The sequence below is a fragment of the Giraffa tippelskirchi genome, chromosome 3 (genome assembly GCF_054371585.1).
Source record: "Giraffa tippelskirchi isolate mGirTip1 chromosome 3, T2T-mGirTip1v1.2.pri, whole genome shotgun sequence".
NCBI lineage: Eukaryota > Metazoa > Chordata > Mammalia > Artiodactyla > Giraffidae > Giraffa > Giraffa tippelskirchi.
Window position 1 is genome coordinate 11,292,190 of NC_137277.1, and position 26,245 is coordinate 11,318,434.

Consider the following 26,245-nt stretch of genomic DNA (forward strand, 5'->3'; position numbering starts at 1 on the left):
AAGGGGTGGGCATTTACATCCGCACCCAGTTAGGAAGCAGGGTCTTAAATTCTGAGAGCTGACTGGGAGGACCATCACCTCCTCCCCCAGAAAGCTGCTTAGGTTGCTTTGCCTAATCGTCCACCTGCCTGAGGACAAGGCCTCAGCCCTCCCCCGGCCCCCCAGGAGGGCTCCACTTTCTTACCAGGCCACTGATCACATCACACAGAAGCACTGTCTGTCTTCACTGGGCCAGGCGTGTGTTCTGAGCTGATCTCTGGCCCACACGGAGTATGGTGGGCCCCCTTCCCACATGGTCTGCTCTCCCGCTCTGTGCCTACCACATGGCGGCCTGGGAAAGTGGTCTGCCTGCGACAGAACTGACATCTCAGCGGACTCAGGACTGTGTGCGGGACCCAGACAGCGAGCAGTGAGAGCAGGGTGTGCAGTTGTGAAAGGCCAACACACAGCCTGTCCTCATGGTTTGATAATCAGCTGGGACAGGCTGTTGGCCAGGATCCTTCCCTGGAGATATTCTGGTGCTTTTAATGTATTATGGCTGCTGCTTTTCTGACATTATGAAAAGAATGCAGAAATTATTGGTATTCCTCGTGTGTGCTTCTAGACTAGTTTAAGACTATCCTGAGTTCACAGGGTGAGCTATCAACAGATTTTCAAAACAAAACCAAAAAAGCAACAATAACAACACAACAAAGAACACTGTCTATTTGGCAGGAGCCCACAAGTTCTCATCAAGTGTAAGGCCAACGGGCAGGGCTTTGGGATGGCAGTGGCTGATTGGGTGTGCTAAGCTCCCCAGCAACTAGGGTCCCCCAAATTTTCATAAAAGACTGTGGCCGGTCTCCACTGACCTTTCTGTTATTTCAATAATGGGATGGATAAAACCTTTCCAAGCAGGGACCCACTGCCCAGCACTTTGCAACCAGCCGGGCAAACAGCCTTGTTGCAAATGGCCCCCTGTTGACTTTTTCTTTAATGTCCCATTGACAACCCACATTGCCCCAGGGAAAGAGAAGACCCAGCTTGCTAATACCAAAATGAGGGAATAACTGAAAGAAAAGGGGCATCTTCTGTGCAATCTTTCTGTCAAACTTAAATCATAGTTTCCTCATCATTCTAGGGGTTCTGTTGGGGCTATGCCCTGCCTGGATCAGTGCAGGAACCTTTTCGTAACAAGAAAACCCAACACAGTGCAAAGGAGCCCTTGCTTCATTTGGGGCAGCCCATGGTATCTGCTTCTTTCTCTTGAATTAGTTATTTTGCCAGAACCCGGGCCCCATCATCTATCACTTATCCCCAGAACCTTAGCAGTTCGGAAATGTTGCTGGTTGCTGAAAAGAAAGAGAATTTTATTTTGTTTTATTTGTTTTTAATCCACCTTTCCTCCTGATAATTATCTAGTCATCCCAACATGATTTATTAGGTAATTTTGGTATTTCCCTAATGATTTGAAATACTGTCAGCACATCCCATACATGTATGTACTTATTTCAACATTCTGAGAGAGAATTTTAATACACAGACATCACAGCTTTTCCAATCCCTGCTACTTTTTCCACCACCAGCAAGCATTTTGTCCACCCGAAAATTCAGAGGCATTCACTAAAGACCATCAGAATAAAATGAACTGCCCCTAGGACAGCAGATTTGCAGCCCCTAGTGTAGATGTAAGCATGAATCTACACTTTCCCTGACCAGCCCTGATGGCCTTCCTCACCTTTTAAAAATATAAATCAAAAAGGATGGGAAGGAAGGTTCTCGAGCCCTGTAGCACCGCAAGGCCTGGCCCTGTGGTCTCATGGTCTGACAGCCCTGCCTGGACCTGACAGAACTGTCTGCCCTCCCTTGGTGGCCCATGTACAGACAAGCCCAAGTTAGAGAAGGAAGAATCAGTGTTATGGAAAAAAGAGGGAAGTGAGGAATTTTATAAGATTCCATGTTAGGACCTTTCCACAAAGTCAGTATGGGCATTTCATTAGGAAACCCTGTTGGCTCTCATGGCATCATCATCTATGAACAGAATTTTTGGTCTGAAAGTACAGCATTATTATTGGATGGCAGCAGGATAGTAAGTGGGCTGTTATTACTACACACATTACCTACATTGGTGGCTCTAGGATCTCTGAGCTTCAGATTCCCGGGTGCACCAGGCCAGAACCAGGGCTTGAGAATCTGGATTTTCAGAAGCGGCTCGAGCCAGTCGTCTCATCCCAGAAGCCTGAGTGTGCCTTTTGTGTACAAGGTGCCCTAGCAGCTCAGTTTTAGTTTCGGTGTTCATGTCACCGCCACTCATCTTTAGTTTAGGTTGCCACAGACAGAACAAAACCCTAGTAACTCATTTAGTTCACTGACATTTATCTCTGTAATTTCCCCAGGGCCTGAAGGACAGTGAAACAGGAATTTTTTTAAGTGCAAATACAAACAAACAAACAAAAGCCAGTTCTTTTTTTTTTTTTAAGTAATTTTAATTTATATTGGCCCTCAATTTTGTTTTAAAATGTAAATCAGCAGAAGGAATTGAAAGGAAGGGGTAATGTTTAGAAAAGCCAGTAACTGACATTTTCCCCAGGGCTCGTTATTGATGCTGTTTATTTTCCAACAAAACATCAATACCCACGGCACAAAATCCTGCATTGATGACGGTCATTGCGTCTCTGAGACAAGTGAGCTGTCTATTGCTGCTTTAATGTGTGTTTCATCAGTGTGGACAGCAGAGTCGGAAGAGATGGAGTTGCAGTAGTGACGGTGACGGTTTCCATTTTACTTTTGCCATCTGTAAATAGACTTGGTAATGGAGACCTTTTACTGCTGGTTAGTGCACATGAGTAATAAGCAATACAAACTACCCACGGTTAGGTTTCTTGGCCCACACTGCCATTTCTTCCACTGAAAATTGCTCTGCTCTTTACTTGAAAACCCAGAGCTTTATTCAAGTTGACAGTGTTTTAAATAACAAAAGGAATCAGAAAACAGAATCTTTACAAGTGCTAGATGTATTTGATGTCTTTGATTTTTGATGAATTACACCTCCTTTCACAAACCTAATAAATGAAAGGTTCTGCTTGCCCTGAATCATCTAGAAACCTGAACCTCCGGCGGCTCCATTTTCTTTAAAAAACAAAACAGGGACTGCCCTGGCGCTCCGGGGGTTGGCACTCGGCGCTTTCACTGCCAGAGCCCGTGTTCAGTCTCTAGTCAAGGAACTAAGGTCCCTAAGCCGCCCAGCGCAGCAATAAACAAATAGTCAATCAGATCTCTTCTGAGAGGTGGAGCCATCCTGGGCTGAGTGTAACAATCATCATGCTGTAACGTCACAGAAACAGTAAGAATCATCATGCCAGACAGGCTCATTTAATTCTGGAAATTACATGTTATCATCTCTTCTCAATGATGAAACTGAAGTGTCCAGAGGGAGTGGTTTAAGCCACACTGTCAGGAAGTGAAAGAGTCAGATCAGCTTGACTCCAAATCCCACACCTTCCCACCGTCTAACCTTGCCCTCCACACCTGCCTTTCTGCCATGGTGGCACATGATAACCCACAAGTAAAACATGCAGAGGGATCAGGTCCGGTTCAGATAGGCCACTGTGAGCAGCCCCCACATAACCTCTCCCACCAGCTTCTTTATCAGAGAATTTTAACTTCTCCAAACACAAAACGAACCACTTAAGCATCCATCTCAAAAGAGTGACATGGAAACAGGCTCCAAACCACTGGGAGATGGCATTTCAGTGGCTGAACCCAGCCACCTCCACCTCCCTGACCCCTGGGCTGACCGCCAGGCGGACACGCCCGCTTTCGGCTCCCCTGCAGCCATGTGGGGAAGTTCCCCAGCCTCCCTATCAGGAACCCCTCCTCCGGAGCCTCATGCTGCCAGGACCCCCTCCCCTCTTTCCACTCCCTCCAACCTCTCTTGTCACCTCCTCTGTCCCCCACCTGCTGACCCTCCTGCACCCTCAGCCTCTTCCCACCTGCCCATGTTTGCCCCTCCAAGGGGTGCCCCTCGAACCACTGGTCTGGTGGCACCATTTCCTCACCCCCGTTCAGTCCCTCCACCACTGGCCACATCCCTGCAGCCAGAGGGTCCGCTTCCTGAGTCCTGCTGCTGATCCTGCCTGCCCCCCCCAAACCCCCAGCAGGTACGTGGTTAAAACCTCCCGTCCCCTCTCCTGCCTCCTGTCCAGTCCCTCACTAGTTCCTCCACCCAGCTTCCCCCTTGGCAGATCGCCCCAGGCTTGCCGGCCTGTCCTGTCCTGTCTTTTCTCTTGCCTCATTCCAAACCTTATCTTCCAGCAGCTCCTTTCCCTCACCCACCTTCCCCTTCCACCAGCAGGCTCTGGGTCATGCCTGCTGGCTGTCTTGGAATCTATTTCTCCCCATCAGTCTTGGCCGCGGTCAAATCCACCCATCCCACCCTTCCAGTCAGCCTCCTGCCAGCCTGTTGCCCACAGCAAGCACATTGGACGGGCCCGTCTGCTGCTCTTCTGAAGAAAAGCTGAAGCCCTTAGCTTGGTCTGCAGGTCCAGCTGGCTCTGGAGCCTTCCCGTCAGCCTGCCCACCTGCCTTCCTCAGACACCCCACTTCCCCTCAGACATTCCGCTTCCCCTCAGACACCCCGCTTTGCCAGCCCCTCTGCCTGAAGCCCAGGAACCCCACACTTCGCCCACTGGGAGGGAGAGCCTTCAGACCCTGAGTAGGGAGCGGCTGCCCCCGGTCATCTGTTCACCATCACAGTGGTTATTGCAGTGTGGATGCGGAATGTCTGTCTCTGAGCCCCTGCTGTGACAGAAGGGCTCCTGCTATTCCCAGTCACCCCCAGCACCAGCACCGCGTCTGTACACAGTAGGTACTCCATACCCGCTTTGGATGGCTGGGAACACAGTAGGTGCCCCATACCTGATGCCAGGAACAGCGGTGGGCAGAAGGGCTCTGCACCACAGGACCCTGTACACATAATCCCCATGTTAACACCAGAGAGAGGTCAATATAAATGACTCCATTAAAGCTTGAAACTTTGGTATACCACAGGAAAAAAGAAAAACATGTGGCAGAGGTTGCTCTTTTTCATTTAAAAAGAATCCTTTCATATCAAAAGGAAAAAGTCAAACATTTAAGTAGGAAAATAAGGACATGCCTGGCTGGTTTACTGGAGAAATAGCCAATTAACCTATGAAAAAATATTCAGCCTCACTTGTAATCAAGGAAATTCAAATTAAAAGAGCATTTTATTATTAACTGTCATGTTGGCAAATAGTGTAACATGGGCTAATATTTTCCTGGGAGCTTTTAATTTGATATTTAATAAATCCCTCGTGGTTGAGCCTTGTGTTATGAATTAGGAAATTAAGGTTCAGAGAAGTTATGTGCCCAAGCCTGCGTAACCTGTGAGTACCAGAGCAAATATGTCCTGCTGCCTGGTAACCAGCTGAGGCTTGGCAGGTGGGCAGGTGGGCAAGTTTGTTCAGCTGGAGGGCAATCTGGTGATGTAAGTGTGGGTGCTCTGACCCTCTAATTTTACTTCTCAGGTTTATCCTAGGAGGAAGGGGGGGAGGAAACCATGTAAATGTGCAGAGATGTACCTGTTGGTATTTTTATCATAGCATTTTTACAATAACAAAAATGTATTAATAATTTAAAAATCTAGCAACGGGGAGATTGTTTAAATGAATTATGCACATTTATAGAAATGCACTTCTGTACTGCCATTGGCAGTGATATGATCAAACATATTTAGGGTTGTGAAGTAAGACTGACAGTGTATCATTTACTCATCAAGGAGATAAGAAATACAATAGTATCATTGAATTTAGAACAAACAGGGGACATTATACCTAGAGAACAGCATCTAGAAGTGAATAGACCAGTGTCATCAGTGAATATTTTCTTAAACAGCATTAGAAAGTGTCTGTTCTAATAGTTCCTACAGTGCGCACGTTATTTACCTGTTCGTGAAGAAATGGAGTGTTCCCAGCCTGTATAAAGTATGAGCCAAAGAGAAAGGAGCACCCGCCAACCCGGGTAAACAGCTCCTGGGGATGCTCATCCAGGGTCATGGGGGGCACCTTGCAGTGACTCTGCCTCTTCTCTCTTCCAGGTGCTGCTGAGCCAAGTGCACCGGCTGAGAGCCCTGGACTTGCTGGGAAGATTTCTGGACCTGGGTCCCTGGGCAGTGAGCCTGGTGTGTGCTTCCTGCATCAGCAGGGGAGGAGTGGAGGGGGCACCAACTGAAGAATCAAAGGTCCTTGGCCATGCAGCCAAGCGTGACTGTGGGGGTGGCCATTAAACCCGCAAGGCCCCCATGGACCTCTCTTTGCGCCTTCATTGTCATGTTGTGGGGGGCCCTTTCCCATCCGCTGTTAGGCGTCACCTCTGTGGGACAGAAGGTGTCCTTTAAGAACACTCTCTAGGGAGGGGCTTGCCCCTGTCACAGGAAGCTGGCAGCCTCTGAGCTGGGTCCTGGCCACACGTAGTGCCTGTTCTCCTGGAAACAGCCTGTGAAGCCTCACTTACCATCCTTTCACTCTGGTTTTAGACACAACTCTGAAACACTTTCCTATCATTCATTCTACGGAGAAGTAGAAACAAAACACTGAAAAAAATAGAGTCAAAAGTGACCCATTTTTTCACTATACAGATCACCAGGGAAAGAGATCAAGAGGGACCTAGAGATAAAAGGGAATTCAGGAGACCCACCACCAGCCGCAGAGTGTGGACCTTTTGGGGTTCTGTTTGCAAATGAAAGTTTGAAAGTTGGAATTTGAAAAATTAATATTCATGAAACAAAAAGTTTACATGAACTGAATGTTTTATATTATTAAAGAATAATTGTAATTGTTCATTTTCTAGGTGTAGTAATGGTATGTGGTCATATTTTCATAAAGGAGACTTTATTTTTTAGAGAGAAACACTAAGTGTTTACAAATGACACCGTGTGATACCTAAGGGGGGCTTCAGATTCAGGAGCGGATAGTGGGTGGGGCCAGCCAGGATGCAGCACCCTTTGGTTTGACAGCATTGAAGCTAGGTGATGGGCACGTGAGAGCTCGGCATGTTGTTTTACCTTCATTGATGTATGTAAGTTGTTTCATTATATACTGTCAACCAAGAGTGATAATTGATAGTTCAGCAAGAAGGAGAAGAGGGAAAACCTAAAAGTTAGGAAGACTGCACGACCACTTCTCGCTGGCCCACTTCCACTCCCAGGAGCCAGCAGGGAGGCCATGTGTGACATCGTGGGTAGACTTGGGTGGAGGCGTGGCGTATCTCTTACCTTGTGGTCTGCATGTACTGTTGCAGCCCAAGCAGGCAGGCCTGGGTTGCTTCCAGGAGAAGAACCGGAGGTCGGGGAGGACAGCCCTGCCCCTCACAGCTCTCTGTCCATGCTGAGGATGCCATGTGCTTTGCTCCCTCCAGAGTGGGTCTCACGTGCTCTCTCTCGCAGGCGCTGTCTGTGGGCATCTTCCCCTACGTGCTAAAACTGCTCCAGAGCTCAGCCAGGGAGCTGCGGCCTCTCCTTGTCTTCATCTGGGCCAAGATCCTCGCCGTGGACAGTGTGAGTAATGTCTGTCTCCCCCCACCGCCACAGGAGAGCTGCTGAGAGCGGATCGGGGGGCCTGGCACTGCTGTCCACGCTCCCTCCTCCTGGCCTTATGCCTTCCATGGCCTCCCTCCCTCCCAGGAAAGGCATTGCTTCCCCTGGGCCCAGTCTTGGTCTGTCACACTGGCGCTCGGCTCACCTGTTGTCTGTTGTGCGCTGCCCCCTCCCGACCCATGACTACCCCTCCAGCCAGTGAGTGACCCTGCCTTGTTGACTGGTCTCCTCAACCAGCTGAAGCTTTTCCCTCCCCTGCCCTGACCCTAGCAACAGTCCCAGGGAGGCCCCAGCTGTCACCTGTAAGGCTCAGGCCATGGCGCTAGTCACTTCTCAGCCGTGACTGCATGTCTCCAGCTCTACTCCCAGTAAGCACCTTCCCACCCCTGTCCTCATGCCTGCGGCCTGCAGTCACATGTCTGCTGCTGAAGTTCTTGGCAGGGCATTGTACTCAGAATCATGCTGAAGGCCAAAGGTATTGCAGAGCTCAGCTGTCCCTGCCCTCAACACTGTCCACTGGAGACCAAACCCTCTGCTGTGAATACACATACCTGCCTATCACAAGGGTGACTTTTCAAAAAGTGGGGAAATCTTATGGGCAGGGCTGCATTTGTGTGCCTCAATGTAACGGAGATTATAATGTTAACCCAGGGGGGAGGGGGCCACTGACCCGGCTGCTACATGAATTCACATCCAGAGGGAGTGAAGGTGGCCACATAGGTGAGAACCAGTGGGCAGGAAGGGCCAGGGTAGGGATGCAAAGGTGACAGGAGGGCCAGGTGGGTTCTCAAGTTTGAACCCATGTGGCAGGAGGGCTTGCCATGTGACAATGGTGCTGGGGGTGGGGTGCAGTGCAGGGAGCATTCATGGGATCACTAGTGATGCAGCCTATTCCCATTGGTTTCTTAAGCCAGGCATTTTCACCTCCCCCAGCCATCACATGTGTCTCTGTGAAATTGTGGTAATAACACTTCCTGCAGTATGGTTGCAGAGATCAGGACCACAAGTGTGTAAGGCAGTTTTAGAAATTTTAGCGTGAAGGGAGCAGCGATAAAACCTCATTTCTACCCAGCCTGCCTTTACTACACTAAAGCCTTTTGTTGCCGATCTGAAAGCCTGGCCTTGGGGCTCAGGAAACTGTACCTTTTGGTCATTTCTACTTTGCCCTTCTTCAAATTTAACTGAAGAGCCAAGCTACCACGTAAAGAAGAGGGCTTTTCTGGGGAAGTTATTTCAGAACCTTGTTTCTCTCCCACTTCAATACCTTTGTCATCTGTATCATGTGTTGAGAAGTTCACTAGCATTGTCCTTGCCATTAGGGACCGTGTGCAAAGGTTCTGCACGCATCAAAGGGCGAGACTACCATCACATGAAGCCCATTGTGGGGGAGAGGGTCAGAAAAGATGCCCCCTTCCCCACCCACCACAAGGGTGGTGGTCGACCACCTGAACCTGCTCCTTGGGGCCACCAGTGCTCCAGAACATGTTCAGTCAACTGCAGTTCTTGTACTCATCAGGATTTTAGTAGCTTTTAGCACCTGGAAATAGAGAGTGTCTTTATTTTTAGTCTTCAGAGTGGCTATTTCTGCTTTAATCTTTTTTATGTGAAGGTGGATGACCCTTCAGAACTGTACTTTGCTGCTGAATTCTCATGGAATTTATAGTTGGTCATCTTATTTCAGAACAAGGGATCTGGTTTGAAACTGCCTGTTGGTCACATTTGTCTCCAGGGGCCTGGTTGTCTCTGGAGCCGAACACAGGAGGGCTCGTCGACAGCACAGATGCTGCAGTGCTGTAAAGCTGTCTGGGAGCCTACGTTCATGTCTGCTCGATGCTGGAGGAATTACACGTTTAATAATGCTTGAGGAGCTGTTTCCGGGCCTAGCTGGAAATGCCCTAGCCTGCAGTGTTCTTGTAAATGCATGCAGGTGCTGGGACCGTCCTGTGGCTTAGCGCCTTAACCAGCTTGTTGCACTTGTTTATTTAAAGGCAGTCATCCCACTAGGAGACATTTTTAACATTTCCAGTTGAGACTGAGTGTCATTTACTTTATCCTTCCTTTTCATGATCACCCTGGTCCGAGTTTCTGAGAGGTTAAAGTTCCATGTGTTTCTGGGAATTTGCTTCTCGCTTCCCCAGCTGGCAGCTGGCCTCTGAGTACTCACATGCTGTGTGCCTCCTGCAAAGCTCAGAGCTCCTGGAGTGAGTCCTTGACGTGGCCACCGTGAGGGTCAGAAGACATATTGTGTGTGACAGGGATGCCCACCTTGGGGTGAAGGAATCTGCACAGAGGCACAGGCGAGGCATCCCAGCACCCCACCGCTCTCAGCTGTCTCTGTGCTGGAGAGCTGCCCACCCTCAGGGCTCTTCCATAAGAGTTGAGAAGGTGTGGGCCCCAGTCTGGCTGCATTCCCAGCTGAGGGGTGAGTCTGGGGCCTGCTCTCACCCCACAAGCATATGTTGAGCACACACTACATGCCATTGTGTGAGGGGCTCCTCAAGGATTCAGGAAGCAGGAATTACCTCAGCCTTAGAGAAAGTAGGCTCAGTCTGGGAAGAAGGAAGGAGGAGAATTCCAGAAAGAGTTACAGTTTCAGAAGGACCATGTGCCATTTGACTGAAGCGAGCAGTGTACCCTGTGGGGGCACTGATATGCAGGCATGTCTCCAGACAAGGAAATCTATTAACAGCACATTAGGAATGCCCTTTCCTGTGGTCTCAGTGCCCTGATCATCTCCAAGGAATCTGGTCCCAGAGGTGTGTGCTTAGTTGTGTCCATTGCGACCCTGTGAACTGTAGCCCACCAGACTCCTCTGTCCATGGGATTTTTTTTAAGGCAAGAATACTGAAGTGGGTTGCCATTTCCTCCTCCAGGGGATCTTACCAGGGGTTGAACCCATATCTCCTGTGTTTCCTGCATTGCAGGCAGATTCTTTACCCCTGAGCCATCGGGAAGCCCCAGAGGGTCTCTTCCCAAATCACCCATACAACATGTTACTCTACACTCACTGCTACCATCAAAAATTACCATATGTGTGAAGAAGCAGAAAAATATTATCCATAATGAGAGGGGAAAAAATTGGCCTACCAAAACTTATTCTGAACTCTCACAGATGTTCGAATTAGCAGACAAGGACATTAAGTCATTAGAAGTCTGTTCCACATAAAAAAGCTCCACTGAGACATGCAAGATATTAAAAAGACCCAGCTCAAACTTCTAGAAATGAAAATTCTGATATGTGACATGAAAAGTATGGGATAACAACCAATTAAACTTTGCAGAAGAAAAATGTGTGAACTTAAAGGCATGGTAATAAAAACTCTCCAAGATGAAGCACAGTGAGAAAACCTTTTATAAAACTAAAGGCGTATCATTGACTTGTGGGACAACTGTAGGTGGCTGAATATATGTGTACTGGGAGCCCCTACAGGGGGCTGGCAGAAAAAAATTTGAAGAAATAATGGCTAAGAAATTTTCAAATTTGATGAAAACTATAAACCTGCAGATCCAGGAAACCCAACAAACCCCAAACACAAGAAACATGAAGAAAACTACCCCAAGGCACCTGATAATCAAATTGCTTAAAAAACAACAAATTTAAAATTCAAAAGCAGTCAATAAGAAAGGAAACAGAGAAGCTAAGGATGATAGTGGATCACTTGTCAGAAACTATGACATTAGGAAAACAATGCGACTGCATCTTTAACATCCTGGAAGAAAAACAGAATGTAGAATTCTGACACACTGAAAATATCTTGTAAAAATGGAGGCAAAATAAGGACTGTTAAAGACATGTAAAACTGAAAGAATTCATCACTAGTAGATCCACAGTACAGGAAATGTTAGAGAAGGCCATTTGAGCAGAAGGAAAATAATACCAGGAGGAAACATGCATGGACACAAAGGAGTTCAGAGCACCAGAAAAGAGTGCTCCACAGATAAATGTGTGGGTGGTTTTTTTTTTTTATTCTTGCTTTTAAAATCTCTCTAAAAGATGATTGACTGTTTAATCAAAAAAATAGTAACAGTGTACTATGGAGCCTGTAACATATGTAAAACCCCAATGTATGCTAACAGTAGCAAAAAGGTTGGGAGGTGAGAAATTGAGGAAATATTGTTGTTAGGTTCTCATACTTCTTTGAAGTGATAAAATATCATCTGAAGGTGAACTGTGATAAAATGTAGTCCATAAGCCTTGAAGTTATCACTAAATTTTTATACTATAGCCAATTAGCCAACAAAGGAGATAAAATGAAATCATAAATACATACAAGTAACATGGAAGGAAAAAGAAAAGGAGGGAAGAAAAACAGTAGATGAGATAAATACCAAAAATTGTTACCAAGACAATAGATTTAAGTATAACCATATATATATAAATAATCACAATATAAATAGTCTACCCAGTTATAGGGCAGAGACTGTCAAATTGGATTTAAAAAAAAATTGTATGATCTTAAAAAAAATGTACTTTCAATATAAGATGCAAATAGATTAAAAGCAAAAATATGTGCTACCACTAAGCAGAGAAGGCAAGAATGCCCCTATTAATATGTCAAAGTAGGTTTCAGAGCAGAGAATATTACCAGGGACACAGAGTTGTTTGCTGATGCTAAAGGAGTCCACCCATCATGAGAACAGAACAGTCTAAATGTTTATTCACCTAATAACAGTATTTCAAAACACATAAAATGAAAACTGGTGGAACTGTGGGATGGCGGTAAATAATCCATGATTATACCTGGAGAATCCTCTTTTCAGTAAATGACAGAACAAGTAGAAGTGGAACCAAGGAGGTTCTCTCAAACACTTGAACAGGGCCGTCCACCAGCTGGACAGAGCTTCATATGACTGCAGACCCCTCGTTCTTTCCACATGCCAGGGATGTACACCATGATGGACCTCATCCTGCGTCATAGAACAAACCAGGACACATTTAAAAGAACTGGAATCTTACACAGTGTATTCTACAACCATTGTGGAATCAAATGCAAAATCAAAATAGATAATAAGAAAATCAAGGACACTTGGAAACTTGTGTACTTTTAAATAAATGATTCAGTTCACTTCAGTCGCTTAGTCATGTCCAACTTTTTGTGACCCCCATGAACTGTAGCACGCCAGGCTTCCCTGTCCATCACCAACTCCCAGAGCTTGCTCGAACTGATGTCCATCGAGTCGGTGATGCCATCCAACCATCTCATCCTCTGTCATGATAAATAAATTATTAAAATATTTTAATTATAAAACAAAATTTTAAGAAGCAATATAAATATATAAAATAAAATATATAATATTAAAGTATAAATGTTATATAAATAAACTTATAAGCAACATAGATATGTTAAATCATATTTATTTCTACTTATAAGTATTATGTATAAAATAAACAAATGGGGCTGCATCAAACTAAAATCTTTTGCATAACAAAGTAAACAGTCAACAAAATGAAAAAAACAACCTTTAGAGTGGGAGAAAATATTTGCAACTCACCTATCTGTTAAAGGGTCATATAAGGACCTTTTACAACTCAAAAAAAAACCTGATTTAAAAATGGTCAAAGGACCTGATATTAGTGAGAGAAAAGCAGATTAAACCCAAAGTAGGTAGGAGAAAGGAAATAGTAAAGATCACTGTGGGGACTTCTCTGGTGGTCCAGTGGTTGATAACCTGCCTGCCAATGCAGGGGACACGGATTTGATCCCTGGTCTGGGGAGATCCCACATGCCACAGAACAGCTAAAGCCCATGTGCCACAACTACTGAGCCCATGCTCTAGAGCTCACGCTCTGCAACAAGAGAAGCCACCGCAATGAGAAGCCCTCACACTACAATGAAGAGTAGCCCCCGCTCGCTGCAAATAGAGAAAACCGGAGCACAGCAATGAAGACCCAGTGCAGCCAAAAATAAACAAATTGATTAATTTTTTAAAAGATCACTGCAGAGATCAATGCAAAAGAGAACAGAAAAGCAGTAGAGAAAATCCACTTAACCGAAGGCTAGATTCTTTGAGCAGATCAATAACTACTCAGACTGAGAAGGAAACGAAAAAAGACATAAAACCCCAAATCACGAATGAGAGAAGTGGCATCACAGGTTCTGGAGACGTTGAAGGTATAGTGAAGGAATTTATGAACAACTTGATGCCAAAGCTTTTGATAGTTTTGATGAAATTAACTCCCTGAATGACACAAGCTGCTCCCTTAAGAAGACAGATAAGCTGAATAGCACTGTATCTAGTTTTAAAATTCGATTTGTGATTTAAAACTTTCCTGCAAAGAAAGCTCCAGGTCCAGATGGCTTCGTTGTTAAATTCTACCCAGTCGTTAATGAAGAAATATATGGATGGCAAAGAAGCATCTTCCCATATCATCCTATGATACTTGCCTTGCCTTGATACCAAAAACCAGATAATAAGAAAACTACAGATCAATATCCTTGGTGAAGAGAGGTGCAAAATCAAATTTTACAGATGTAAATCAAAATTTAGCAAATCAGAGTCAACAATATATTTAAAAAATATTATACATCATGCAGAGACATCACTTGGCCAACAAAGAGTTTGTTATCTGTCTTTCTGCTCATTAACAAGATCAAGAGAAGGGAGACAGTAAAAGATTTCTGTAAACTAGATTCCAGTTAATTGAGGTTTTTTTCATAGACACAGTTAATATGTAATTCAGGCAGACCTTCCCTAGTTACAGATAATAAATTTTTATTTATAGCGCCACCAGGGGACTCCAAGGACACAGTGTCACTGAATTTGGAAAAACCTTGTATGTCGGTATAGATGAAGGAAATCCAGATTTGGGGACACAAAGAGCTTCACTGTATGTACCAGCTCTCCTGGTCCCAAGAAGAAACATGTTGTGTGGGTAAAAAGTGGATCAGGGATTAGCAGAGTTTTACTTCTGTAACTGTTCCCTCCCCCCGCCCAACATCTGTGCTAGTTCTCCTTACCAGTCTCAAAACTTGTACTGTTCTCGCTGCAGTGATGTCATCCCAGCTCACTGATGTTCACAGCCTCTCTTCCTGTACCTGTAGCCTCTCTTGTTCCCATCTCCCCACTTCCAGTTCAAAGTTGAAAAAGTGAGGTGGGTTAGCTTCCTCTTCCATCCAAAGATGATGCACGTCACTCAGTTGCTCAGTTGTGTCCAACTCTTTGCAAACCCATGGACTGCAACACGCCAGGCTCCGCTGTCCATCACCAGCTCCCAGAGCTTGCTCAAACTCATGTCCATTGAGTCAGTGATGCCATTCAACTATCTCATCCTCTGTTGTCCCCTTCTCCTCCTGCCTTCATTCTTCCCCAGCATCAGGCTCTTTTCCAGTGAGTCAGTTCTTCTCATCAGGTGCCCAAAGTTTTGGAGCTTCAGCTTCAGGATCAGTCCTTCCAATGAATAGTCAGGGTTGATTTCCTTTAGGATTGACTGGTTGGATCTCCTTGCAGTCCAAGGGACTCTCAAGAGTCTTCTCCAGTACCACAGTTCAAAAGCATCAGTTCTTCAGCGCTCAGCTTTCTTTATGGTCCAACTCTTACATCCATACACAACTACTGGAGTCAAATTCATAGTTTTGACTAGACAGACTTTGTTGGCAAAGTAATGTCTCAGCTTTTTAATATGCTGTCTAGGTTGGTTATAGCTGTTCTTCCAAGGAACAAGCATCTTTCAATTTGATGGCTGCAGTCACCATCTGCAGTGATTTTGGAACCCAAGAAAATAAAATCTGTCACCATTTCCATTGTTTCCCCATCTATTTGCCATGAAGTGATGGGACCAGATGCCATGATCTTAGTTTTTTGAATGTTGAGTTTTAAGCCAGCTTTTTTACTCTCTTCTTTTACTTTCATCATGAGGCTCTTTAGTTCCTCTTCTCTTTCTGCCATAATGATGGTGTCTTCTGCATATCTGTGGTTATTGCTATTTTTCCCTGCAGTCTTGATTCCAGTTTGTGCTTCATCCAGCCTGGCGTTTCACATGATGTATTCTTCATATAAGTTAAATGAGCAGGGTGACAATATACAGCCTTGACGTACTCCTTTTCCAATTTGGAACCAGTCCATTGTCCATGTCTGGTTGTAACTGGTGCTTTTTGACCTGCATACAGATTTCTCAGGAGGCAGGTAAGGTGGTCTGATATTCCCATCTCTTGAAGAATTTCCCACAGTTTGTTGTGATCCACACAATCAAAGGCTTTGGCACGGTCAATAAAGCAGAAGTAGATGTTTTTCTGAAACTCTTGCTTTTTCTGTGATCCAACGGATGTTGGCAATTTGATCTCTGGTTCCTCTGCCTTTTCTGAATCCAGTTTGAGCATCTGGAAGTTCACAGTTCAGGTACTGTTGAAGTGTGGCTTGGAAAGCTTTGAGCATTACTTTGCTAGCGTGTGAGACGAGAACAATTGTGCAGTAGTTTGAACATTCTTTGGGAATGGAGTGAAAACTGACCTTTTCCAGTCCTGTGGCCACTGCTGAGTTTTCCAAATTTGCTGGCATATTGAGTAGCCGCACTTTCACAGCATCATCTTTTAGGATTTTAAATAGCTTAACTGGAATTCCATTGCCTCCACTAGCTTTGTTCATAGTGATGCTTTCTAAGGCCCTCTTGACTTGGCATTCCAGGATGTCTGGCTCTAGGTGAGTGATCACACCATCGTGGTTATCTGGGTCATGAAGATCTTTTTTGTACAGTTCTTCCGTGTACCGTTGCCACTTCTTCTTGATATCTTCTGCTTCTGTTAGGTCCATACTGTTTCTGTCCTTTATTGTGCCCATCTTTGCCTGAAATGTTCCCTTGGTATCTCTAATCTTCTTGAAGAGATCTCTAGTCTTTCCCATTCTATTGTTTTCCTCTATTTCTTTTCATTGATCACTGAGGAAGGCTTTCTTATCTTTCCTTGCTATTCTTTGGAACTCTGCATTCAGATGGGTATCTCTTTCCTTTTCTTCTTTGCCTTTAGCTTCTCCTCTTTTCTCAACTATTTGTAAGGCCTCCTCAGACAACCATTTTGCCTTTTTGCATTTGTTTTTCTTGGGGATGGTCTTGATCGCTCCCTCCTGTACAATGTCGTGAAGCTCTGTCCATAGTCCTTCAGGCACTTTGTCTATCAGATCTAACCCCTTGAATCTGTTTGTCACATCCACTGTGTAATCGTAAGGGATTTGATTTAAGTCATATCTGAATGGTCTAGTGGTTTTCCCTACTTTCTTCAATTTAAGTCTGAATTTTGCAATAAGGAGTTCATGATCTGAGCCACAGTCAGCTCCCGCTCTTGTTTTTGCTGACTGTATAGAGTTCTCCATCTTCAGCTGCAAAGAATATAATCAATCTGATTTCGGTAATGACCATCTGGTGATCGTCACCCAGATCAGAATGTGATCACATGGGCCAGAGGATCTGCTGTTCAAAACCTGCTTTCTTAATGGTCCATCGCTGAAGGCAGAGCAGCCCATGCGGCTGGCCTTGTGAAGATCTGGGGCAAAACCTCCTGTGCTGGGAGTTTGTTTGTGTCCTGCCTTATTCCTACAGTTTGTATTTTAATAAAATGTATTTTTATCATAATTTTAAAAAAAAACTTAAATCAATAGTAAATAGAGTTCCCATATGTCCCACACCCAGTTTCCCCTCTTGTTAATACCTTACATCATCATGATACAGCTTGGTAAGAAAATGGCAGCCTCCTAGATAACCCAGGTCAACAAGCACTCAACAGAGCCACCACTGGACAGTGTCCCCATCTCCACAGTGAGCCACGTCCGCCCCCTGCCTCCTCAGAGGGCCCTCCAACACTAGCAGGAAGGAACGGATCATCTACAGTCCCCTGCCATGGGATTTCTGGGACAAAGAGTTTTTTGGTAAAAGAGAATTGTTGTACAGAATGGCCTCTTCTTAGTTGTCTTCTGGTTAAATGAGGTCGCTGCTTTTCAGAAGCCCTGGGAGTGGGTTTTACTCTGGGAGGAGAGTCAGATCCACCCTTCTGGGGTCCCTGGAGAACTGTGGGCCAGTAAAGCAGAAACCTCACTCATGTTCCAGGAGCTGCGTCTGCCTGTCCTGGTGCTGGTTCAGCCCCAAGACCACCTACCTGGGAGGAGGCCAGGCCCTGCTCAGCATGCTCATTGATGACAGGTCAGGTTGCAGCTGGGTGTGTTTCAGTCAGTCTGTCAGTCAGGAGGGAGACAGTTGTTCAGATACCTGTAGTTGGCAAGAGTGAAGTGAAAAGCCGAAGGAGGGACGCAGGAGGCTGTCACCTGCCCTCCCCACACAAGCGACTTGGCCCCACACTAGCAGATTGGACCGTGTGCTTCTGGGGAGGTGACAGATCGCCCTTTTGCAGGATGAATGGGTGCAGTGACTCAAGCTACAGGGGACTTCCCAATGCATCAGTCTGTCGCCGAGGGCAGTTTAGAGACTGGAGGGCTGCATGATTAATTGTCAGGCTGTACTGAATCACCAGCTCGGCAGTAGTGATTTCAGTTGGGGGTGGGCAGGTGAGCAGAGGCTGGTCAGCCATAAAGCACAGCCCACACAACCAAGTCTCCAAAGTTTTATAAAAGGGTAATCACAGTTTGTGTGGAGCCTGAAATCAAGGCTGGGTTGATTGGCCCAGAAAGCACCAGCTCAGGCACCTTTCTTGCCCAGTACTCCTGGGCATGTTCTTTGCACCTGGCAATGACCCAGGTTCCAGGATCAGGGACAGGCTGGACCTCGGCAACACTGATCCAGGGAGGTTTGTTCCCTCCTTGTTTCATGGGGCAGCAGCTAGTGGATGTGACTGGCACACGGTTAGGAACTGGCCTGCTTCTCGGTGCACATGTCAGTTCATTTATGCAGTCAGCAAACACTCACTGGGCCTCTGGTAGAAAGGCTGCGTTGTGGGTCCTTGTCCTCAAAGAGCTGGAAGTCTAGCAGAGAAGGTAGAAGGTGCAAAGAGCTAACCCAAAGGCAGTGACTCAAATTGGGATCAAAGAGGAAGGCGGGAGGAGTGGCTGGGGAGGGAGGGCACTCTGCCTCCAGTGGGAAGTGAGGATGCCGTGAGCAGAGATGCGCACACACGAAGGCAGTAACAGCAAAGACTATCCAGTGTGCAAGAGTTCCTGACTAGGGGAGGAGGCTCTTGGGGTGGGCTTCTTCAGAAACACTGCTCAGTCTCGCTACCTCTAAGTCTGGCACCGGGCAGGAGACCTTGTATGATGTGGCTCAGTGTGACCCTGAGGAATGGTGGTTTTGGGACCTGGCAGGGATGATATTATTACTAGATCTATGCTACAGAAATACATCAGACGGTTCAAATGTGTCCTAGGAATCGCAGCTGAGTTCTGGGTAATGGGGTGCAGCCCAGCAGCAAGGCCCCTCCGGCGTGGGGGCAGCTCATTAGGCCTTGACCAAAATCAGCCCAGAGCAGAGCTGAAGGTCCCAGGGCTGGTGGATGGTTGCACAGGAACCAACCACCTCTCCGATAGGCTTGAGCAGGTGGAGAATTGAATGGTGAGATTGTTAGCCGACACTGTCTCTATCAGTTAATACAATTAGACAGAGAAAGAGACTAAAGACATAAAAAGTTTAAAGGTAGAAGCAAAACCATTAGAGTTTGCAAATGATATGATTATGTGCCTAGAAAACCCAGTGGAATAAATTAAATAGGACTAATAAGAGAACTTAGTGAGGTTAAAGACTTAGTACACAGAAATCAAAAGAAACAACCAGTTAGAAGATAAATGCAAGGAAAAAAGATAGATGCACCCATTTATAAAAGAATCCTAAAAGTGGAAATAAACTTGACCTGAAACATGACAATCCTCTGTGAAGAAAACTTCAAGCATTCCTGGGAATTCCCTGGCAGTCCAGTGGTTAGGGCACTAAGCTTCCACTGCAGAAGGCATTGGTTTGATCACTAGTCAGAGAACTAAGATTCTGCATGCCACCCACGAGGAGCAGCCCCCCCCCAAAAAAAAATCCTGAAGAACACAAGAATCAATTTGAACAGTGAAAGCATCCCTGTTCACTTACAGAAGGATTCCTCATCATAAATATATCAGTGGTCCCTGAATTAATTTAAACTTTAATATAATCCCTCCAAAATCACCAGCAGGCTTTTTTGTCTGAAACTAGACATTTTCTAAACTTGCTATGGAGAAAGAAATAGCCAGGGAAATTATGTGTAGGAAGAATAATGACAGTGAATTAATCCTGCATATCTCAAAATTAACTCTGAAGGCTCAGTCATAAAGAGCACTGTGGAGCTGGATTATGGACAAACTAGCCTCCTTAATACATAAAGAGCTCCTTGAAGTCAAGAAAAACACTAACAATCTAATGGTCAGTGTACACAAACCAGCAGTACACAGAAAGCAGAATATAAATGGCCCTTAGATTTATGAAAATGCTCAATCTTTTCCCTAATAAGTGCACAGTAAGACTACACTGAAATACCACTTTTCACTTCTCAGATTGGCAAAAATTCAAATATTTTACAATGTGCTCTGTTGTGAAAATACAAAATGGTAATATCTGTCAAAATTAGAAATGCATTTACCCTTTGATCTAGTGTCACGTTTGGGAGCACAGTTTAACAGCTTTATCTGCAGATGTATGAAATAGCATGTAGAAGTTTATTCATGGCAGTAGCTTATGTAATCACAAGGGACTGGTTCAGATCACAGGTCCTGGCACCACAGAAGACTGGGTATGTGAGCAGTGCTCCTCTGCAGTGGGATATTGTACATTAGCTGTGAAGATAGAGGAGGCTCTCTGTGAGCCCAAATGGCAAGACCTCCTAGGTGAGGAAATGCAAGAGGCAGACCCCAGGTGGAGGAGGTCCTGTGCTTAAGGAGAGAGTGGTTTGGTCTGTATATTCATATTTACTTATGTTTAGTCAAGAGAATATATAAGAAACTAGTAAGACGATTAAACATAGTGGTAGAAAAGTGTTTTTTTAAGCTTACATTTAATTTAATATTTATTTTCATTTTGACCCAGATGTCACATTTTCTATGTTAAGATATGATGTACTGACTCCCTGTACCCCTTACAGGGACAGGAGATGGAAGAAAGCTTCTCATTCTATACCACTCTGTGGCATATTGATTTTTGAGCCTTTAAATACACATGGACCACAGCCTTGTCTAACTCAATGAAACTGTGAGCCGTGCCGTGTAGGGCCACCCAAGACCAACAGGTCATGGTGGAGAGTTCTGACAAAATGTGGTCCACTGGAGAAGGGAATGGCAAACCACTTCAGTGTTCTTGCCATGAGAACCCCATGAACAGTATGAAAAGGCAAAAAGATAGGACACTGAAAGATGAACTCCCCAGGTAGGTAGGTGCCCAATATGCTACTAGAGATCGGTGGAGAAATAACTCCAGAAATAATGAAGAGACGGAGCCAAAGCAACACCACCACCCAGTTGTGGATGTGACTGGTGACAGAAGTAAAGTCCAATCCTGTGAAGAGCAATATTGCATAGGAATCTGGAATGTTAGGTTCATGAATCCGGATAAATTAGAAGTGGTCAAACAGGAGATGGCAAGAGTGAACATCAACATTTTAGGAATCAGTGAACTAAAATGGAATGGAATGGGTGAGTTTAACTCAGATGACCATTATATTTACTACTGTGGGCCAGAATCCCTTAGAAGAAATGGAGTAACCCTCATAGTCAACAAAAAGAGTCTGAAATGCAGTACTTGGATGCAATCTCAAAAAGGACAGAATGATCTCTGTTCATTTCCAAAGCAAACCATTCAATATCACATTAATCCAAGTCTATGCCCCAACCAGAAGCTGAAGTTGAACCATTCTATGAAGACCTACAAGACCTCTAGAACTAACACCCAAAAAAGATGTCCTTTTCATTATAGGGGACTGGAATACAAAAGTAGGAAGTCAAGAGATAGCTGGCTAACAGGCAGATTTGGTCTTGGAGTAAGGAATGAAGCAGGGCAAAGGCTAATAGACTTTTGCCAGGAGCACAGAATGAGGCAGGACAAAGGCTTTTGTCTTTTGTCAAGAGAACACACTGGTCATTCCAAGTACCCTCTTCCATCAACACAAGAGAAGTCTCTACACATGGACCTCACCAGATGGTCAATACCGAAATCAGATTGATTATATTCTTTGCAGCTGAAGATGGAGAAGCTCTATACAGTCAGCAAAAACAAGAGCGGGAGCTGACTGTGGCTCAGATCATGAACTCCTTATTGCAAAATTCAGACTTAAATTGAAGAAAGTAGGGAAAACCACTAGACCATTCAGGTATGACTTAAATCAAATCCCTTACGATTACACAGCGGATGTGACAAACAGATTCAAGGGGTTAGATCTGATAGACAAAGTGCCTGAAGGACTATGGACAGAGCTTCACGACATTGTACAGGAGGGAGCGATCAAGACCATCCCCAAGAAAAACAAATGCAAAAAGGCAAAATGGTTGTCTGAGGAGGCCTTACAAATAGCTGAGAAAAGAAGAGAAGCTAAAGGCAAAGAAGAAAAGGAAAGAGATACCCATCTGAATGCAGAGTTCCAAAGAATAGCAAGGAAAAGATAAGAAAGCCTTCCTCAGTGATCAATGAAAAGAAATAGAGGAAAACAATAGAATGGGAAAGTCTAGAGATCTCTTCAAGAAAATTAGAGATACCAAGGGAACATTTCAGGCAAAGATGGGCACAATAAAGGACAGAAACAGTATGGACCTAACAGAAGCAGAAGATATCAAGAAGAAGTGGCAACGGTACACGGAAGAACTGTACAAAAAAGATCTTCATGACCCAGATAACCACGATGGTGTGATCACTCACCTAGAGCCAGACATCCTGGAATGCCAAGTCAAGAGGGCCTTAGAAAGCATCACTATGAACAAAGCTAGTGGAGGCAATGGAATTCCAGTTAAGCTATTTAAAATCCTAAAAGATGATGCTGTGAAAGTGCGGCTACTCAATATGCCAGCAAATTTGGAAAACTCAGCAGTGGCCACAGGACTGGAAAAGGTCAGTTTTCACTCCATTCCCAAAGAATGTTCAAACTACTGCACAATTGTTCTCGTCTCACACGCTAGCAAAGTAATGCTCAAGGTTCTCCAAGCCACACTTCAACAGTACCTGAACTGTGAACTTCCAGATGCTCAAACTGGATTCAGAAAAGGCAGAGGAACCAGAGATCAAATTGCCAACATCCGTTGGATCACAGAAAAAGCAAGAGTTTCAGAAAAACATCTACTTCTGCTTTATTGACCGTGCCAAAGCCTTTGATTGTGTGGATCACAACAAACTGTGGGAAATTCTTCAAGAGATGGGAATATCAGACCACCTTACCTGCCTCCTGAGAAATCTGTATGCAGGTCAAGAAGCAACAGTTAGAACCGGACATGGAACACTGGACTGGTTCCAAATTGGAAAAGGAGTACGTCAAGGCTGTATATTGTCACCCTGCTTATTTAACTTACATGCAGAGTTCATCATGTGAAATTCCTGGCTGGATGAAGCACAAGCTGAAATCAAGACTGCAGGGAGAAATATCAATAACCTCCAATATGCAGATGACACCACCCTTATAGCAGAAAGAGAAGAGCTACAGAGCCTCTTGATGAAAGTGAAAGAGGAGAGTGAAAAAATTGGCTTAAAACTCAACATTCAAGAAACTAAGATCATGGCGTCTGGTCCCATCACTACATGGCAAATAGATGGGGAAACAATGGAAACAGTGACAGACTTTATTTGGGGGGGCTCCAAAATCACTGCAGATGGTGACTGCAGCCATGAAATTGAAAGATGCTTGCTCCTTGGAAGGAAAGTTATGACCAACCTAGACAGCATATTAAAAAGCTGAGACATTAATTTGCCAACAAAGGTCTGTCTAGTCAAAGCTGTGGTTTTTCCAGTAGTCATGTATGAATGTGAGAGTTGGACTATAAAGAAAGCTGAGCACTGAAGAATCGATGCTTTTGAACTGTGGTGTTGGAGAAGACTCTTGAGAGTCCCTTGGACTTCAAGGAGATCCAACCAGTTAATCCTAAAGGAAATCAACCCTGACTATTCATTGGAAGGACTGATCCTGAAGCTCAAAATCCAATACTTTGGACACTTGATGCAAAGAACTGACTCATTGGAAAAGAGCCTGATGCTGGGAAAGAATGAAGGTGGGAGAAGGGGACAACAGAGGATGAGATAGTTGGATGGCATCACTGACTCGATGGACATGAGTTTGAGCAAGCTCCAGGAGTTGGTGATGGACAGGGAAGCCTGCCATGCGGCAGTCCATGGGGTCGCAAAGAGTCAGACACAACTGAGTGACTGAACTGAACTGTAATACATATACAAATTTTTGTTTTGTTTTTACCACACCATGTGGCTTGGGAGATCTTAGTTCCCCAACTAGGCATTGAATCCGGGGCCACGGCAGTGAAAACACTGAGTCCTAACCTCTGGATTGCCTGGGAAATCCCTACATTTATAAATTTTAGAACACATACAGAAAAGTAGATCAGAGGCATAAAAGCATTCATGTATGTGTGATTTTCCCACTGATAACAGTTCTTTCAACATTCCTGGTGTCTCTTCATTCATTCTGAAGTTTACCTTCAACACAAGAGCATCTGACATGAGAACATTTAAAGTAATAAACCATTTGTTGGAAAATGAAAACCTATATATGTATATAAGTATCTTACTCCACTTGGCAAGTGGGAAGGCCGTTGTGCCAGGCGTTTGAGTTGTGCAGAAGGACATTCATCTTTAACTGCCTGGGAGGGACTGTGCACCTGGGTTTGAAGAACAGTGAGCTCTTGTGTGTAGTGTGCAGAACCCCTACTCTGGGATTATTTTCTCAGGCACTACTAGTTTTATGGCCACAAGCCGTTGTTAAGACTCTCGGTATATAAACATTTCAACGTAGTCCTCTATTTGTCTGGAGATGATTCTGATGTTCTGGTAACAGTGGGTCAGGGCACAGTCCAGTACTGCTGTCTCTTGTGTGAACCCGGCTCTCCTCTCCGGCATCCTTTCCTCATCCCAGGGAGTGAATTCTGTAACCCGAGGACAGGAAACAGGACCCTCCCTCTGTGATTTTCTCTGTATTCACATCAGAACATCAGTGGCTGTGTCCACTGGTGACACTGCTCAGGACTGTCCTGCTGATTGGGCCTCATTTGATGCATCGTGTCTGGTGGTCTGTTGATCTGTGCTGTTTGTGTCTTCCTGCTCCCCAGGAGACAGACATTATAATCTGCATTAAGGAGAATGAAGGTAGGGCTTCCCCCACAGCATTCTTTGCCAGAATATTCTGAGGGGGCGCACCTGCCCTTGCCCTGTGAACTTACCCTCACAGAAGCCAGAGTCTGCGGTCTCTGGGCCCGTCCTGGTCTCTGCTACCTCCTGAAATCAGTTTGCAGACTGCATCTTCAGCCACAGTGAACTATGTGCTTGCTTCCTCTTCTCTGTTTGCTTTTCTTCTCTTCTTCACCTGCCTCCCTTTTTCTCATGTTAAAAATATAATTCCCTGATACAATGATCACGAAGGTGGTTTTCCCAGCACGAGGCTTATCCATTGCACTCCGAATGTGCTGACCCCTGCGGTTTTCCTAAATGTGGGAAAGTCGACTGCCTAATTTGTGGTAGTGGGGGACTTTTCCCTACTAAGAAAAAGGAAAAAAAATACATACATATATATATACACAGGTGTGCAGTGGGGGAGGGGCTTGCTTAGGAAAAAAACATTTTGTATTCACGCTCTTCCTCGTCTCCACCCTCTTTCTATGCTGGCCTTAATATGTCATACCTGTAGCTTGATCTGGGAGGAAACAGAGAGACATGAGAGAGGGCCCTTGAAAAGCAGCCGTGTCAGGGAGTGTGGGCTGCTGGAGCCCTGCGTGTCTCAGGGGAGCTTCCCACCAGCCTGTGTGTGCAGTGTGTCTGTTGCCTGCATTTCTGGGCCTTTGTAGTTTCAAGGACTGTTTTCTCTTTTAAGAAGGCACTTGGCCAAGTCGGGAGGGAGAGTAGGCAGCTGGTGACCACTGGCTCAGCATCCTGAGAAGTCAGCGCCCTGCAGATCCCCAGCTCTCCAGCCCCAGATGTAGATACAGAGAGGGCTGGGATGGTTGTTGGGGTGATTCTAAGCCAGTTCCAAAAGGACAGTTGCTGAGACCTGAAAGTGAGGGTGGACATGACCCTAAACATTATTGTGGTTCCCACCTGCACGGCAGCCTCTTCCAGACAGAGGTCATTCTACACGGACAAGACCATTGCCATTTCCAGTACTGAAGCCATAATGAAGCGATAGCTTCATCTGCTCACACATGTGCCTCAGCTTCCGAATTAGCAGATATGACTTAGGGACAACGTCGTCACTCTGTAACGAGATATGTTTTATGAGCATAGCTGTAAATGTGTGGGCCTGGGTTTGACTTGTGGCACCTCTGGTTTAAAAACAAAGGAGAGGGGCTTTGTTTTCAGGTGCAGGCACCTTAACCCTGTCCCCAGACGTAGGCACTGTGCTGCGGGGCCATCTGAGTGCGCCCTCCCGTCCCCTTCTGGATGAGCCTCTGCAGACAGCATCTTGCTAACACCTTTTAGTTCATTTATCCAAACCTTCATTCAAAGTGAGGCATCCCTTATGGGAATGACTTGACAGCTGCATGCTTAATTGGCTTCCCTGGCTCTTGGGG

General features: G+C 45.3%; 1 protein-coding gene and 1 pseudogene across 16 annotated transcripts in view; both read left to right on the forward strand.

Moving 5' to 3' along the window:
• RPTOR (regulatory associated protein of MTOR complex 1) overlaps positions 1–26,245 on the forward strand; it is a 315,148-nt gene that overhangs the window by 229,668 nt on the left and 59,235 nt on the right. For all 16 annotated transcript variants that reach the window (XR_014078516.1, XM_081575767.1, XM_081575768.1 and 13 more), the window contains 2 exons: positions 6,095–6,178; positions 7,442–7,552. Coding sequence is in view for 15 of the 16 variants with exons in the window: in XM_081575767.1 (XP_081431893.1) it covers positions 6,095–6,178; positions 7,442–7,552 (195 nt within the window). In the remaining variant the exon portion in view is untranslated. The remainder of the gene's footprint in view (positions 1–6,094; positions 6,179–7,441; positions 7,553–26,245) is intronic.
• Positions 25,073–25,217, forward strand: LOC145543992 (U1 spliceosomal RNA; annotated as a pseudogene).